The 16681-nt window shown below is 37.6% G+C and overlaps 1 protein-coding gene across 2 annotated transcripts in view; it reads right to left on the minus strand.

Moving 5' to 3' along the window:
- CASTOR2 (cytosolic arginine sensor for mTORC1 subunit 2) overlaps positions 1 to 16681 on the minus strand; it is a 100576-nt gene that overhangs the window by 10847 nt on the left and 73048 nt on the right. The window contains exons 3-8 of one of the 2 annotated variants that reach the window (XM_072136176.1): positions 9120 to 9313; positions 8460 to 8592; positions 6991 to 7114; positions 3456 to 3566; positions 2230 to 2312; positions 1356 to 1450 (exon numbers count right to left, since the gene is read on the minus strand). In XM_072136176.1, the coding sequence (XP_071992277.1) occupies positions 1356 to 1450; positions 2230 to 2312; positions 3456 to 3566; positions 6991 to 7114; positions 8460 to 8592; positions 9120 to 9313 (740 nt within the window). Of the gene's footprint in view, positions 1 to 1355; positions 1451 to 2229; positions 2313 to 3455; positions 3567 to 6990; positions 7115 to 8438; positions 8593 to 9119; positions 9314 to 16681 lie in introns of both variants that reach the window. The other variant, XM_072136175.1, reaches the window with a different exon arrangement.

Here is a 16681-nt window from a genome sequence, read left to right on the forward strand (position 1 = left end):
ACCAAATGACCAGCAGGTAATAGGCAACATCATAATGCTGTAGTAGGGTATTGGGGAGGAGGCCTCATTTCAAATGAATCTTAGATCACAAATGCATAACATAATGCTGTGTAAAGAGAATTAAACATTAAAGTGCAGATGGTGAAACTTTGTGTTCTCAGGGTAAATGCCATTTTCAATCATGTGCTTAGCAATCAGAGGTCTAAAGGTAATGAAGCAGATTAATTGATAAAGTGCAGTATCCAAATGGAGCCAATTAGTTTTTACAGGTCAGAGTGGTGTTTCATACATTTTGCCAGCAAGATATCCCATAATATTACTCACTTAAGAAATTCATATTCAGAAATATTTTGAATGGTTACAGCAGTTTTTTTTTTAAACACATCATGAACATGAGAGGCATAAATTGTTCTAAGCAAATATCCTTGTATATATGTTGCATAAAGAGGGTTTTCACCTCTAAGCTATTCATGACCACTACTAAGGATACATCACTAATAGGTGATCTATTGGGTGTGACACCTTGCAGATGAAGCCAGACACAGAACTAGATTTGTAAAACAGCATTCACTCCCAACAGGGCAAATTTCATTTTTATGATTTCGTTTGCCAATTCTCACCTTGAAACTTTTAAATCAACATTTTTTGCAGGGAAACATCTTATTATTTATAAAGTAAATTGTGAAATGAAAAATAAATAATTTTTAGGGTATAATTAAAAGAAAAAAAATGACACCAGTTTTCTTGTGTAGTTTTTTTTTTTTTTTTTTTTTACATAATTCAATTATTGGCGTCATTCTGCTGGTCAATAAAAATACAATGGAATATAGCAAAATTGACAAAAAATAACATTTGAAAATGTAAAATCATAAGGTTTTTATAAATATCTATTTTATTAAAACATTTCTAAACTTTTTCCATCATATTTTTCATCCCCCTGGTGCACTTGTACATGCCATAATTTGATCACTCATCCAAGATGATCTAGGCTCAGCTACTTCTGTGTATCACCTGACATAATTAATTCTGATGACTGAGCCTTATGAGGTTAAAACCGTGATTTCCATTTGAACATCACTTCTTCTATTTTCAAAGTGTACAGCTATAGACAAGATTCTAAAATGGCAAACATAAGTGTCATCTAAATATCTATATATAAGCTATATTACATCGTCACTGCAAAGTAGTAAGCTAAAGTGTATGGCCGGCTGCAGCTTCCCCCTGCACTTAGAGTGGATCATTTAAAACCCAAACCAGAAAATGGTTGATAATTTCACTCAAAATCAGAATATTTTACACATTACCAGGTTTGTTTTAATATAATTTACTATATCAATTAATCTGAATAAACTTACCAGTGCATGATCAAACTTAAAGGTACTGATATAGTATGCTGGGATGTCAGCAGCAGCTAAAGGTTCTGAGATCTGGGCAACAATCCCACATTCATCTGAAAAAAGTTAATGTAAATGTTATGAATGGTTGCGTTTTTGGACTATACACGTTCTTCCTAAAGTAAATTCTATTAAAGCATCATAGGGAAAATTAAAGACCTAATTACTCCCCTCATTATTATTACCTTTAATAGCTGCCACCCTAGTTTCCGACAGCGTACAAGGACTATGGGACATGAATTAAACCAGGTAGAGACATTCTAACATGACTTTTCTTGGCCCAATGACTCCTTATAGGTAATTTGAATACATTTGAAGCATTGCAACCAATGGAATAAACAATCCAGCTCTCAAAGTTTCCAGTAAAATCAAGTCTTTTTTATTAGCACATCTTCAAAGGACACCTTACAACAAACCAACACATTTCTGGCATGAAGGTGGCCAAGCCATGAGTAAGGGCGCTTGCTTAATGTCCCTGCATATAAAAGGACATCATTGTAATACTGACACAATCCTGTATAACCGGTTGGTGTATGTTTTTGAGCCTAAATCCTTATGAAAGGTCCCCTTTAAGGATGCTTACTATCCCCAGTTTTCTGTATTAAGAATTAATTGCTTTACTTCTCTTCCACTATCCAAAGTAGAAGTATCTGATGGGTTGCCTTGACCATTTCACCAGTGCTACATGGAGCAGATTAACAGATGAGGAGTTCTGGCTGTCTAGCTTAGTTTTTATTCTGGTCTTGAGAGTTATGATCAGTTCATGTGGTATTGCAGCATGCATAAAACTATAACTACTGTAGAAGGAATTTACCAATATATTTATAAGACATACCAAAACCTAGAGGTTGTCCGCCAATACGAACCATCTTCCAAAGCTCGCCCGACGCACTTGTAAACAGCAAATTATTAGGAAACCTACAAACACACAAATTAAGTCCACACTTTATACCCACAGTAAAGATCCAAGGTAAAAATAGTAAACAAAATTTTCTATGAAGATTTAAGTACACTATTTAGTATAATAAAATAAAGCTAAGTTTTACATACACATGCCTCAGAATTAGGGTGCACAAAGGATGTGTATTATTTATGGTGATCGTCTTGAATTTACTCACACCCTTCTACCGCCATACCACAACCAATGATCGTAGCAATTCGCCAATAGTGCCCCATGCTGCTTGAATAATTGTTTTGCATCTCGCATATTCCCCAGCAGAGGATAGTGAAAACAATTATACTAGCAATTGTTGTCTCCAAATTTTAATGCAGACATGCAATGATTTTAGGTTCCTGAGGAAATACATCTTTGACATTTTGTGAACTTTGTCACCGTTTTCCACCCAGTCCACTCTGTCATTTAGTAGACACCAAGGTATTTATAGACATTGACCTGCCCTCTATAAGTTTGGCCTTTGATTTAGATTGGTTTTGTGGCCACCTTTTTCATCCGAATATCTACAACCATTTCTTTTGCTCTCTCAACATTTAGTAGTCAATTTCTTTTACTCCATTCTACAAATTTATAGATAAGCTCACTGTATTGATTTTCATCACCATCACGGACACAGCCAACTATTACCAAATCACCAGAGAACTTTTGTAAATACTCTACTCTTCTTGAATATGCTAGCACAGCATCAGTGGTCATACCGTGTATTCATCAATAAGTCCTTCCAAGAAGTGATTACAGAATAGATCCAGACCTTTTTCCCAATTCCTAATTTTGCCAGAGTTTTTACCCATTCCGGTTATCTTCCTCATCTCTTTTGTAACATTCTTTTCTATATAAGCGTCCAGTCTTTTCATATACAATGTCTTGCCCTCGTATATTTGAATCTGTAATTCTGATTGCATCTTTTCCATCAAGAGTCTGTCCGTCTTCTAAAAGGACTTACTTTTTCAGTTTAGTAAAACTTTCAGGTCTTTAGTTACCCATGGCTTATTGTTAATTTACATAGGACTAGAGGTACTTACCGTAAGCTGCCATGACGAGTAGAGAAGTCTGCTAGAATCTAGAAGAGGACAATACAAAAGGTGCAAATGCAAATATATCCTCACCTCTGCTGTGTTTGTACATCCATTACCAAAGAAATGTAGCCCTCAATGAGGGAGAAGGAAAAGAAGCGGATATGACCAGATTCCTCACTGCCCACCACTGAATCTTTTACTCTGAAAAACAAAAGTTTAAGATAAGAAATCATGTACAATGTATATGAATATGTATATTATGTAAACTAAATAGACACCATTAACAATACTTCTTCCCTACCACTAACTGTGGTTTCTGACAGTTTACATCGGAGCAACAATCACACATGATCACCATGCAACAACCGAAGCATCAATTACACCCCCATTTGGAGGGATTTCCAAGGTGCTCCAGTGCACATAGCCATAGAGCAGTGATGACGAACCTTTTGGATACAGAGTGCCCAAACTACAACCAAAATACACATATTTACCGTGAAGTGCCAACAATGCATATTAAGCAGTAACTTATTGCTACCTGTTCTTCCACATCTTTCAATCGTATTGGCCCCCTTAGGCCATCAATACAGTTGAAAGAAAGAGGGCAAATTCAGACTCTTGTAATAGCTTCTCTCCAGGGTCTCTCTGCAGAGGAAGAATGGTGGGTCCAGAATGAGGACCTATAAAGGTATTGCAGTTCAGTCAACACCTTCTCACTTTCACCGCAGTTCCAAACAGCCAATGAAGTGCCACTTTGAAATATTGCTGAGAGCAGCATCTCTTAAGTTGCCTGGGACTGCAGGAAGATTTGGTGGATTTGGTCCTATTTGGGGATCTCTGTCCTGGGGTGATGGCCTGAGTGCCGACAGAAATGGCTCTGTGTGCCACTTCTGGCACCAGTGCCACAGGTTCGCCATCACTGCCCTAGAGCAACTTGTAGCTTTTAAATAACTAATCTAGTTAGCCCATATTAGAAAATTTCCCTAAGTTGCTCAGGACCTTCACCATACCCAGCAGGATCTGTATGTGTCCATAATTCAAAATGGCTTTGGTGAGAAATCACTGATGTGAAAAAACTCCAATTTGAATCAGCAGTTACTGATGAGAGCAGCTGTCAGTTCAGCACTTTCTTGAGCTAAAATGCTAACTGCTGAAGCCACATCTACTCTAGCATCTCTGCCTCTATTGTTGCTCTGTAGTCCCTGCTTTCCTTCTATAGCTAACCATCTATCTATTTATACATTTAGAGAACACAATCAATGCAAAAATTAAGGGAGAGGGGCTTTTTCTCTTGGGCAGTTTACTTATTTATCTTTAAAAAGGTACCTACTTTTTTTTTTTTTTTTTTTTTTAAAGAAGACCCGTCACCAGAATTTTACCACCCGGACTAAAAATGCCTGCTGATAAAGGGTTACAAGCCCCGATTATTTTCACTGATAGCTCTGTGTCTCTCAAATCACTGCTATGCCTCCCTGTACTTAGGGACTGTCTGCCAATATTCAACTACAGACATATAAAGCTCTAATTACTTATAGGAAATATAGTGTCAGATTTTTTACACGGAGCCTTGTGTTACAGTCATTTGACCAGAGTGACATCATCACAGGTCATTTAGCCTTCTCACAATAGCCAACTGTACACCATGTATGTGATCACATGAAATCACAACAGCTTCCATGGAATATGGAGAGGAGTAGAAATCAATGGAGGCTGATGTGAATTCATGTGGTCAGATATATAGATGGTACAGTTTGCTATTGTTAAAGGGGCTAAAGGACCCGAGAAGATGTCACCATGACATGAACTGCTGTATAGTAAGGAGGTATAAGGCATGGGGAGGAATAGATGGGAGGCGCTGGTTGAGCAGGAAATGCCCCCTCTGATGCAAGGTAATACAATATAAAAGGGAATTTGTGTCGATGTAAGGGAAACAATTTTTAGCTAAAAGAAAGGTGTCAATTAGTTAATAGGGCTATACAGGAACCTGTCACTGGCTGTATATGTGCCAATGTGGTGACATGTTCCCTTTAAATACATTTAACAATGACTGGTCACTCCAGTAAAAAGTAAATGTATTATACAACATTTAGTTGTTAGTTGGAACGGTTATCATACTGTAAAAAGAAACTACCATCAAAATCCATCATGATAAACCAGGGGCACTTACTCATAGATCCAGGCACCTTGAATGTGGTAATCTTCTTATATTTATTATCCATGGCCGCCTCCTCCTCCTAAGGCTACATCCACACTGCCGTTGCCCGCTGTACCGTAGAACAGCGGGCAACGGCAGCGTGCGGGGAGAGGAGGACATGTCCGCACCACTCCCGTTGGGCCCCGTGCGCCCATTGCCGTCTATGGGGGACGTATATCGGCTGTATATATGTCCCCCATACGGCTGTGTGAACGTAGCCTAAAAGTAACTTTTATAACTATGCTAATGAGCGCTGTACTTCCCCCAGTTCTCCCTCTGATATCGCTTTAAAACTCTTTCCTGCAAATGGCAGTAATAGTTCTGATCAGCGGGGAAGTGACTTCCCACAAACCTCAGTACTATTATGTCCAGTAGAGCTGGTGCCAGAAGCTGCGGGTGTCATTTTTGTAAAGAGTTGTAATATAAAGCTAAGCCCACAACCAGTTCTGTCAACGGAAAATAACTGAAGTTATGCCTCTGAAAAGATGGCGATACTAAAACAAATCCAATGTTCTCCAATATTTTACAGTACAATTGGGCAAAAAAAATTATATAAATGGGGTATTGTTGTGACCAGAGAATAAAGAAAACAGATTTTTATAGTACACAGCCAAAAAAAGTTCTAAAATCCTTAACAAAAAAAGTCTTGGTTTCCAAACAAATAATGAATTCAATTTTCACAAATAAGCTATACACTCTTCAAAATTTAGCTTATGTACAATGTACCTCATCCCACAAAAAGTTTGCCCTCATAAAAATTGACCAAAAAATTTAAATTTTAAAAGTCCTTACAATGTAACCATACAAATTTGCTCTGAATGTCACGGCTTTCATTCAATGCCTTGCTGTTTGTCCATAATGCAGTTTCCCACCACATAAGGAGTATTGGCATACTCAGCTGAGCTTTTAATCCATTGAGAATGTGAATTTATTTTCTATAAATATCACTATTTTCTAAATCACACTTCCTAAAGTCACCTGAAAGCCTAGCTGTCCCTCAAAACTGCACCTGTGATAAGGAAGCAGGGGGTAGGAGGAGACAGTTTAACACAGCCTCTAAAATAATAAAATGAAATAAATATTTAATTCCCTACCTCAGGATGTCAATAGTTAAGTTGTGAAAATGGTGACAAAGTCACTATAAAGCCAAGGACGCTATCACAAATGATTAACATTGCCTTGCAGATTGATTAAATTCTTGACTTCTGCGTGGAAGAAATGTTGTCTTCTTTATCTATACATGCATTATATGTGCTCCAATATCCTCTTACTTTCCAATCATAAGTAAAACACTGATTACTGAGATCAACCGATGCCCACCCACACCTCCCTCCCCCCAAAATATGGGACAACAACCTAAATTATTTTACAAGAATGCAATATATACAGCACAGGCACATAATGCTGACAAGTAGGAATCTAGGTACATACCCATTGGAGTAAAACATAACATCCATTAGGAGTGTAGTCACACTTGGAAGGGTATAGGGATCCAGGCTTGTAACACAGAACATATTGCTTGGACTGGACAGTGGGTGGATAACTGGCCTCTGAACTAAAATATCAAGTGGTACAAGACAAAAACAGTAAGAAATACAGTATACCTATGTACAGCCAATACAAGACTAAACTATTATCTTTGTTACCTAAATCCAGCAGTTTCTTTGCTTTACCCCTCCAATTATCTTATTTTTTTTAGTTAGACTATAGGATTGCCATAAGGGATATTAATGTTGCATATAACATCTTGAATGTATGAAATGATTTATCATATTTAGTAGTGATAAGTGATTTTCACTCCCTAGCTTAAAGGGGTATTCCGGGAATATGAACATCTGACACAAAACCCCATGATGATATAAATAAATGAGTACAACAATATTCAATGTCATTAGTCACAAAACGGAGCTTAAATAATTTGATTTTATGATTTACAAAATTTAAGGCCTCTCTAAAGTAGGTGGAGTTATCACCAAGATGGCCGCCACTGGAAACTACAAGTTCCATGATCCTTTAGTTCTCAGTAACAGCTCCACCCTCTTGTGCTCTGCTCCCAGTGATGATGTAACAGACTGTCCTGCTCTGTTACCATAGTAATAATGCGTAACTGCCATCACCACAACACCGGCCATAGTGGATGCACTTCAACCAACCGACTACAGCCGAACGTAGTGGTGATCACATGACCTGTCCAGGCAGGTGCAAGACATGTGATGTGGACATGTGACCAGCGGCCATCTTCTGTCCTGTGTTTGATCTGCAAAGGACCGCGCGGAGGACATTAACGGACTGATTAAAGGGCCAGAAGCATTTTAATTCTCCATTACAGTCTATGTCCACAGCATTTTCTGCTACGAGGTGCAACATTTTAAATAACAACTAATTACACATTATCTTATATTTTGAGTACACATTTGTATATGAATTATGCTTATTCCTGGAATACCCCTTTAAAGACATTGGCCATCTTGACCTGTTAATCCTTCTTGGAAGCTCCCAGGGGCTGACCAGCCGAATTTTGGACATCTTGTGTATGGTTGGCTTCCAGCAGACCCCATCATAGCCACCCCACTATGAGTCGGATGTCCTTGGCAGCAATGACGGGACCCATCAGGAAGTCCCACTCTTCTAGCCAATGTGATTACGGGACCTGCCACTTTCGGAGCCAACCAGTGGCTCCAAAAAAAAAAGTTTGAATGAGTATAATATCGGTGACTTTATCTGGGTGACCCTGTCAGGGTCACCAAAGAGCACCATCTTTCCTAATGGTGGTCAATCCCTTTATAGCAAAAATACTAATATGCTATATGCAGATTTACATGGTGTGACTATACATCTGTTCTGTACAGGTCCTGCATTTTCCAGAATACTAAATTTACCATGACCCTTCTTGTTCATACCAAGCTTGGGTTTCACAAATCCATTTGTAACTCCAAGATTGTCAGCAGCTACAGTTTCTCCATTCACCACCTGCAAAATGGTAAATTCTGCAGCCAGTGTGTGCATCACAAAAGGCAGATCCCTCTCACGTACCTGGTAGAAAAAAAACAAATAAGCTGTGATTTTATGCTTAAAAGATCTGGTCAGTTCCTAAAGGAGACAGATTGGTTTTCACTGGAAAAGTTGGTAATTCGTGCTGAGTATTTTGGTATGCAATGACTAGAAACCCACCAAAAGTTGTTTAAGGAAGGACAACTGGTGAATCAGCCATAGTGTCATGATCACTCAAGGAAAAGTGAGTGTAGGTGAAATGGTTGGGTCCAAATACAAACACAAACTGCAGAAAACTTTCATGCAGGCTTTGATAGAAAAAAGCATTCATTGAATGCAAAGTCACAAATCAGTCCCCATTCTGACACTGTCCACTTCCAACTTTCAATGAGTACCAAAACTAGATCGCAGATCATTGAATGGAGGAGAGGAGGTTTTAAAAATGCATGTTTTCTTCACACTGCTCAGTTAAGAAGCAAACTCCAGACATAAGGAATTATTGTTTACATGGCTTTTTGTGCATTTCTAATAAATTCCCACTAAACCATAAAAGCATTCAAAAACCTTACCAATATAAAGTCTGTTTGATAAGTGGATAACATAAACACAGAGATGTTTTGGTCTGCAAGTGGTGCTATAACCGATTTGGCTATCTTGGTCACTCCAATTGGCTGAGAGCTGGAGGAGCTTCCACCTCCTGAGACCACGTTAAGGGCTAACCATGTTGCATCTGCTACACTTAAATGTTCTGAAGATGGGAGTTCTGTAGAGAAAGCGAAAACAAAATCTTTTACAGCATAAAACATAAATAATACAGACACATTTATGAAATTTTGGTTGAAATAGGCAATTGATCCAAAGTAACTGACATGTTATGTAGGACAATTCCTAAAATTGCTACCCATATCTTTGGCTTTATTGTTCAGATGCTCCTGCCATGCTAGACATTCACTTTAGAATCCTGCAAATTAGGGTAAGGTACTTTGGTAGAGTACATTAGGGCTACAGCTCCCCATTTCATTGGACCTAGGAGAAATGTAGATGAAAAGGGTAGAACTTAAGAAGGTGGGGGCATTGTTATTGGAGCTGGAGTCCTGACCCTTATTTACATATTTCTAAAGTAAACTTTTGGCAAGGAAGAAACATCTAGAAAATAAAAAGCAAAACGTGTTAGCCCACTCGTAAACATCAGTGACGTGTGAAGACTTGCATTATTTTAGACAGGTAAATCATGGTGACAAATTCCATTAAACGTGAAAGGGTGCTATTGAATAGTTGAGTTGAGCAATTTTATATAAAACATGTTGGCAAAGACTGGATTTAGCCTGAAATATCTTTCAATCTTCCAGTGAATCCACCTACTTGAGGGAGCAGGAAAGTTCACACCTACACTTACATTCTGTTATAGAGCAGCAGTCAGATTCCTTGTTCCCAGATACATAAAAAGGGGCCAATAAAGTCTTTGGGGAATGGAAGTTGAACAGAAGATCTTCCCTACGTCTTCTGTTTTTAGTTTCTGTTATGTTTTTACACAATTATACACAGCTACAATTCATCACAAAGACATCCTTAAAGGTAATCTTGTAATGGAAAAACAAATGTTGAGACAAGATACGGTAGGAGGGAGATATATTTTCAAAAACTTTAGACTTACAAGATGCTCATAAAAATTAAGATTGTGGCTCAATACAAACTTTTGGTTTATCCAGAAATGTATGAACTACAGAAAATAGTAATGTAATTTTTCTGTAGAAATATACAGTTAACTCTGCTCTAGAAGATACATATTGACCTTTAAACACAAAGTCTTCTTATCTCTAATATTACTGCTCAGTAAATTGTTTGTGTACACCACATCCCACATGTTGTTCTCTTTCTTTAGCAAATGATCTAGTTGCTAGGCAGATATGTCCGCTTCCAGTTCAGGAGTCGGCACAGACATATGGGGGCAGTGAGATGGTAACAGAGCAGACATTCAACACCAGAGAAACGTGTATATAAAAGGTTAATTTTCTATGTAAACATAATTATTATATAAATTACATTATCTGACAAAAAAAAAAAATCAAAGAAACAGCAAATTCTGAGAAGCGTAGAGTGAATGGAGAGGCGGCTGTGTACTGAATAAATGAACTGAGACACACAGTGTAGGTAGGTGCTAGAAATAGGAGGTGGAGATTAAATGTCTAGAATACCCCATTAATAGGGACCATATGATACTAAATTTACAGTGAATCTGATTTTGGCAAATTTCTGGAAAGCATTTTCCTGGCAAAATCACCAATGAAAAGCGGGTCTAAGATTTTGTGGATACAGAGAAGGGCTAACTGAATCCTAAAATATATAACGAAAAAGACCGATGTAATTTAACATTGCAGTCAGTACCTGGTCTGCATTAGTAGTCTAACCATTCCTGGGAAGATGGAACATGCACACAAATCTATAAGGGATAAGGGAAATGACTAGTAAAGGGTGTCTTGTCTTTATTCTAGTAAATGACAGAACATTAAGTTAAAAGTTGTTACTTGATGAGAAATCATACGCTGTATAAATGAAGATCCAGTAAATAGCCAAAACCCTCAACTCTGCATTGTACTCGGCAGAGCTCAATGTTGGAGAGGACAGTCACTAATAATGTTTAGACGTTGTCAAGTATCTCTCTAGCCGTCTACTGCGTCACTAGTGTTATTGCATTTACTTTTTTTAGTCCTACTCAAGTCATGTCATTATAACCACATGTGAAGCAAAGTATCAGATAAACTAGCTTATAGGAGCAAAGTAAATGGCAATCTCCATTAAAATAAATGTGTAATAGGCAAGGATAAAATTAGTAATGTACAGTGATCTTCTAATTTTTTATAATAAATCATAACTTTCCGCATTAAACAGCAGAATACCAATTTCACTATCGAAGATGGACCACATTTCATATTTTACTCCAGATTTGAGATTTTAGTTTTATATACAATTTTTTCTCAAAAGAATATTTGCTCCTAAATTTGGGACATTAGTCTCATACATTCAAAAAGAAAAGCAAGCTGTGCATCAAAGGAAAATAAAAAGTTAAAAAGATGCTTGTCAGCAGCACAAATATCAGTCTCTCAAACATTATGACCCACTAGCTTTGATCCAGGTCTACCTTTATGTCACCTGTTTTGATGGGCAAAGGCGTAGCTTAGCTGCAGTCTTATAACTTGTTGCTTTATATGGCTTTATCGGTTATGACCCTGGTTCCAATTTTAGAATTAGGATTCCAAAATGTACTCTGTTAACAACTCTGACTTGACCTGACTCGGGTAGAATTCAAGGTCAGGTCAGAGCAGACAGAAAAGGAGGCGTCTATTGCCTACCCTGACCTATTGCTTGTATACTAGATTTTGTTTGTCTCCCCTCTGCCCCGCACATGGTTGGTCTCGCTTCATTCCAGCATGCATTTATTATTAGTGCCATATTTTGTGCCAACCTGCAGATTATTAGAACCAATGCAACATGAGGATGTACACATTATAGTATAGTATGAGGTATAGTAAACTCAATGTAGACTTTTTCCACGCATGGCAGACTATCAAATACCAGCAGAGAAGTACTCTCCAGCAATGGCTGATTTAGTAAGGTTAAGTTCACACCTGCATTCAGTAGGTTCCATTACATATTTCATTATAAATAATAGAAAAAACAGTGCAGCAGTCCATATTCATTTTCCGCTATTAGTATCAGATAATTTCCATTACGATCTCAGATGTCTTAAATTTAAACATTTTCTCATAACCATACATTGTGTTATTCCTGTTAACTTTTTGAACCTTTCTGAAGTGGGTCTAAACATTAACATTAATCCACAAAATGGCCCAGTGTAAATAATTCTAAGATCAAACAAACCCTAGGCTCATGAGAACCCCTAGGCTTTCCTGCACCAATACCTGTACAAGAAATCCTACAAAGCAGAGTTAGTGTCATACCACAACATCAGTACTTCGTTGGCATATTAAGAGTAGTAAATCCCACTAGTTAAATATGAACTCCCTATAGTACTGGTCACATGCGAAGACTATGCATCCGAACAACAGGTGAGACACCAAAAAAGGAGCACAGTGTAAAAATTGTAATGCATATTTGGCAAATAATAGAAGATATAAAAAAATTAACCATTGTCATAAATCTGCAACATTTTGTAAATTCAAAGTAGACATTTCTACTATTAAAATAGTTCGTAATTTAGCCAAATTGGCATCTAAATGATATATATTTAATTTCTAAGCCTTTGAGGAAATCCTTGGCTAAAAAAGTCACTACAGTAGATAAGTGCACTGACAGTCCTGCAGTGCTTTATAAAGGTATGTATATTTTTGATTGACACTTTGTAACTGAATTTCTAAGACTTTCCATTTTCCTCCCTCCCGCATTAGTCAGGGAAACAGAATCCTTATTTATGACATTATGTAATTTTACCCCATGCATCTTTTCAGTCCCGAACAAGTCTCTTTAGTCACCCTAGGACTGGAAACTGATTTCCCACTGGATCCAAAACATGATGTAAAAACCAACACAATTATTAGATTAAAGCAGATGAATTAAATGTGTCATTATTATGAGAGGAGGGAGAGCTCATATGAAGAATTATCATGTGCAGCAATCATACTGAAATGAAAACCTATAATCATAGGCAAAATCTATTGCTACATAAAACTCAGTTGTTCCGCTGGGAAATTGGCTTCACTAATTAAAGCAATTTGCAACTTCTAGTAAAATATATTAGGCTATACCTGTGAACAACCCTAAAAGGATTCTCAACAGTTAATGCATGCCAAAGCAGAATCTCTTACAAAACATAACACAACTAAACTTTAAAGGGAACCTACCATCACAAATCTACCTATAAAGGTAGATTGGGTGGTAGGTGGATCAATGGGACATGAGGATAGCCCTTTTAAGGGCTAATCCTCACGTTCCCACACTTTTTTGTTAACTTTTATTAGACATTTATGCAAATTTACTTATGCGGCTACTGGGGCATGGAGTAGCCGCATCTGAGGTTACACGAGGCGGCTACTCCACGCCCCGGTAGCCTCTTTTCCTCTCCTACTCACCGCGTAGCTGCGCGCTCTTGTCCAGCGATCCTGCCGTCTGCGCACGCCGAAGATGGGTGAGTAGGAGGGGAAAAGAGGCTACCTCGTGTAACCTCAGATGCGGCTACTCCACGCCCCAGTAGCCGCATAAGTAAATTTGCATAAATGTCTAATAAAAGTTAACAAAAAAGTGTGGGAACGTGAGGATTAGCCCTTAAAAGGGCTATCCTCATGTCCCATTGATCCACCTACCACCTAAAACAATAGTGATCCCAACAGATTTTTTTAACAAATACAGTAGTTGCTTTCTACCTCATAAAACTGAACTCAGCAGTTGTACAATTTTTTTTTTTATTAGTCCAAAAAAGTATATTAACACTTAATATCTGTTCTTTCTACAGTATGTTATGGCAATTATCATGCCTTGTCTGACAGTTTTCTGGCATAAAGGCAATAAAAATGTGCACAGACAAGAATTGTGACTTATTTTACACCTCTTGCCAACCCTCAAAACAGCACAGTGGTATTTTTAAAGTGGGCACAAAGGGGTGGAGCTCGGAGGAAGCCAAGGAGTGGACACAGGTTATAGTAGAAACCTACACCAGGTCCAACCTGGCATAGAATTCATTCGGCCGTTCGATCTCTGTGCTGGAGCTAAATTATGGAAATCTATGCTTGATAGATTGATCTATGGTACTAACATATTTGTAATATTTGAAAATTGACCACTTCCCGCAAATGAACGTAATATAACTGCGCTACAGGAAGTGACATACTGCAAACCGTAGTATAATTACGTCACATTCTGACACTGACATCCACAAGCAGGACCACTGAGTGCAGGGGGAATGCAGGACCACTGAGTGCAGGGGGAATGCAGGCCCCTCTATTTACACCCGAATTGATACTTCCCGTAGCAGCCCCGTGGTCCAGTGTGTTCCCTGGGGCTGCACGATGCCTCCTCCCATCAGATCGTTCTTCTACTCAGTCAGTTACATTTCACTGCACTGCAATAAAAAGTCTAAGAAAAAAAAGTCGCAATAATCATAGTGATCCAGACAATAAAGAAAACATCATATATTTATGGTAGATTAACAGGGAAGAAAAAGGCTATAAATTCTAAAAAAGAATTGATTATTTTCTTTTCATCCACCCAGAAAAGTTAATAAAATCTCATTAATGAGCTATAGATACCCTGAAATGAATTGTCTGTAAACTGCATCATAAAGGGTTATATGCTGAGGGGTGTAATATAATTTATGAGGTGCTACCATTATTTAAGCCTCTCAAAGTCACTTAAAATGTGACATGTTATTCAAAGGACTTAAGATTTGGCAAAGTTCCAAGTCTCCTAACATCCTAGAATAATGATGGAACGCACAAAAAACATGCCAACATAAAGCAGACATTTGGGAAATGTTTATTATGCAGTTATTTTGTTTGTATAACTAGCTTTTTGGAATGCAGAAAATTTTACTTTCACTAATTTTTCACAAAACTTCTGTTTTTTAAAAAATAACTGCAATAAGTGCAAAAGAGATCACTCAAATTTTTTAACAAACTTAAAACACAATTTCACACTATAAAACATTCTCAAAATCACAAGGATATATTTAAACTTTTTAAAGTTATAACCACTGACACATGTCATATTTTAAAAATTGGACTTGGTCAGGAATGTGAAAACTGGCTTCAGCGGCAAGGAGTTAATACTTATTTCACCCGCTGCATATGAAGCAAGTTTCTTCACACATCTATAATGTGTTATATGCTACTTCGCCCACCAACCACTCAGCTTTGTAGACAGAAATACAGCATTCTTTTGAAACAATGAAGCTTTAACACTGAAATCAAGAAGATGTGATAAGAAATCCAATGAATTACGTGGGCAAAGAATGATGATAAGGAGCTGTACATAGTGGACATTCCACATACTTTGTGTCAGGGGCTGTGTAAATGACAGTTCACTATAATATTCCAATTATTATCTTTAGAAAACAGTGTCCCAGTATAATACATAACATATGACAGATTGTAAAATAAATGGCACATAAATGCCATTCATCATTGTTTTATAAGGATAGAAGATGGAATGAAGACAAACACAGATTTTTTAATATCTGAAGTTATCAAACTAGAATTAGATATTTAAATCAGAATAAGCTGGATTTGAAGGAAGTTGCACATAGGTAGTACTAAATGGATTCATTCACCAAATGAATAGCATGTGCTCCTCAAACTAGCCCAGATTTTGAATATGGTCCTAAAAGTTGCCACTGATTATAGCTTTCCTATAACTAGGACAGATTAGATTGAAGAAGTGACCAAAGGAACGTTAAAAAATTTAGCCGACGGGAATTTTATCTCAGAGAAAAAAAAAAGTTTACTATGATTAAAACCAAAACATGAAGAAGTTCGATTGTCCAAATATGGACAAGGCAAGTACTCCACGTTCAAAACCTAGGGTGTGCTTTATTAAAATATACCATTAAAATCAAGCACACAGATACACCAGGGAAATTTCCTCATAGATCCAGTCTTGGTAATCTGTTTATATTTGTAATACATGACCTCCTTCCTTCTAAAATCAACTCTCCCCCTTCAATCTACTCCTGCTTGGCACTTGCCCTCCATCCCACTGCAGCACAAAATGTTTCAGTATTTTGAGGGGTAAGTGCTCCTTGTACAATGTAACAGCCCGTGAATCTGCAGCGTGGAAGGTCATTAGCATCATTTTAAAAGTTTATTTTAGATGGAAGGCGGACATGGATAATAAATATAAGAAGATTGCTACGGTCACTGTGTCAGGATCTATAAGTAAGTGCCCCTGGTTTATCATAATGGATTTTGATTGTAGATTTCCTTTAAGATTCTTTTTTTATAATACAGTTTACACCAGCTTTCTGGCATAAAAGCACTGAATATTTGCAATTTCTTGCACACTGCAAGAAATTACGACTATTTCTGCAACTACGCCAACTCCACGATATGTGGGCTTAAAGGGGGCATGAAGATGCATGGTGGCAGTACAGTGAGCTGGCTCAGGGTGTTCCTGCCCCATGCCT

Source organism: Engystomops pustulosus, chromosome 2 (assembly GCF_040894005.1).
Source record: "Engystomops pustulosus chromosome 2, aEngPut4.maternal, whole genome shotgun sequence".
In the NCBI taxonomy this organism is placed as follows: domain Eukaryota; kingdom Metazoa; phylum Chordata; class Amphibia; order Anura; family Leptodactylidae; genus Engystomops; species Engystomops pustulosus.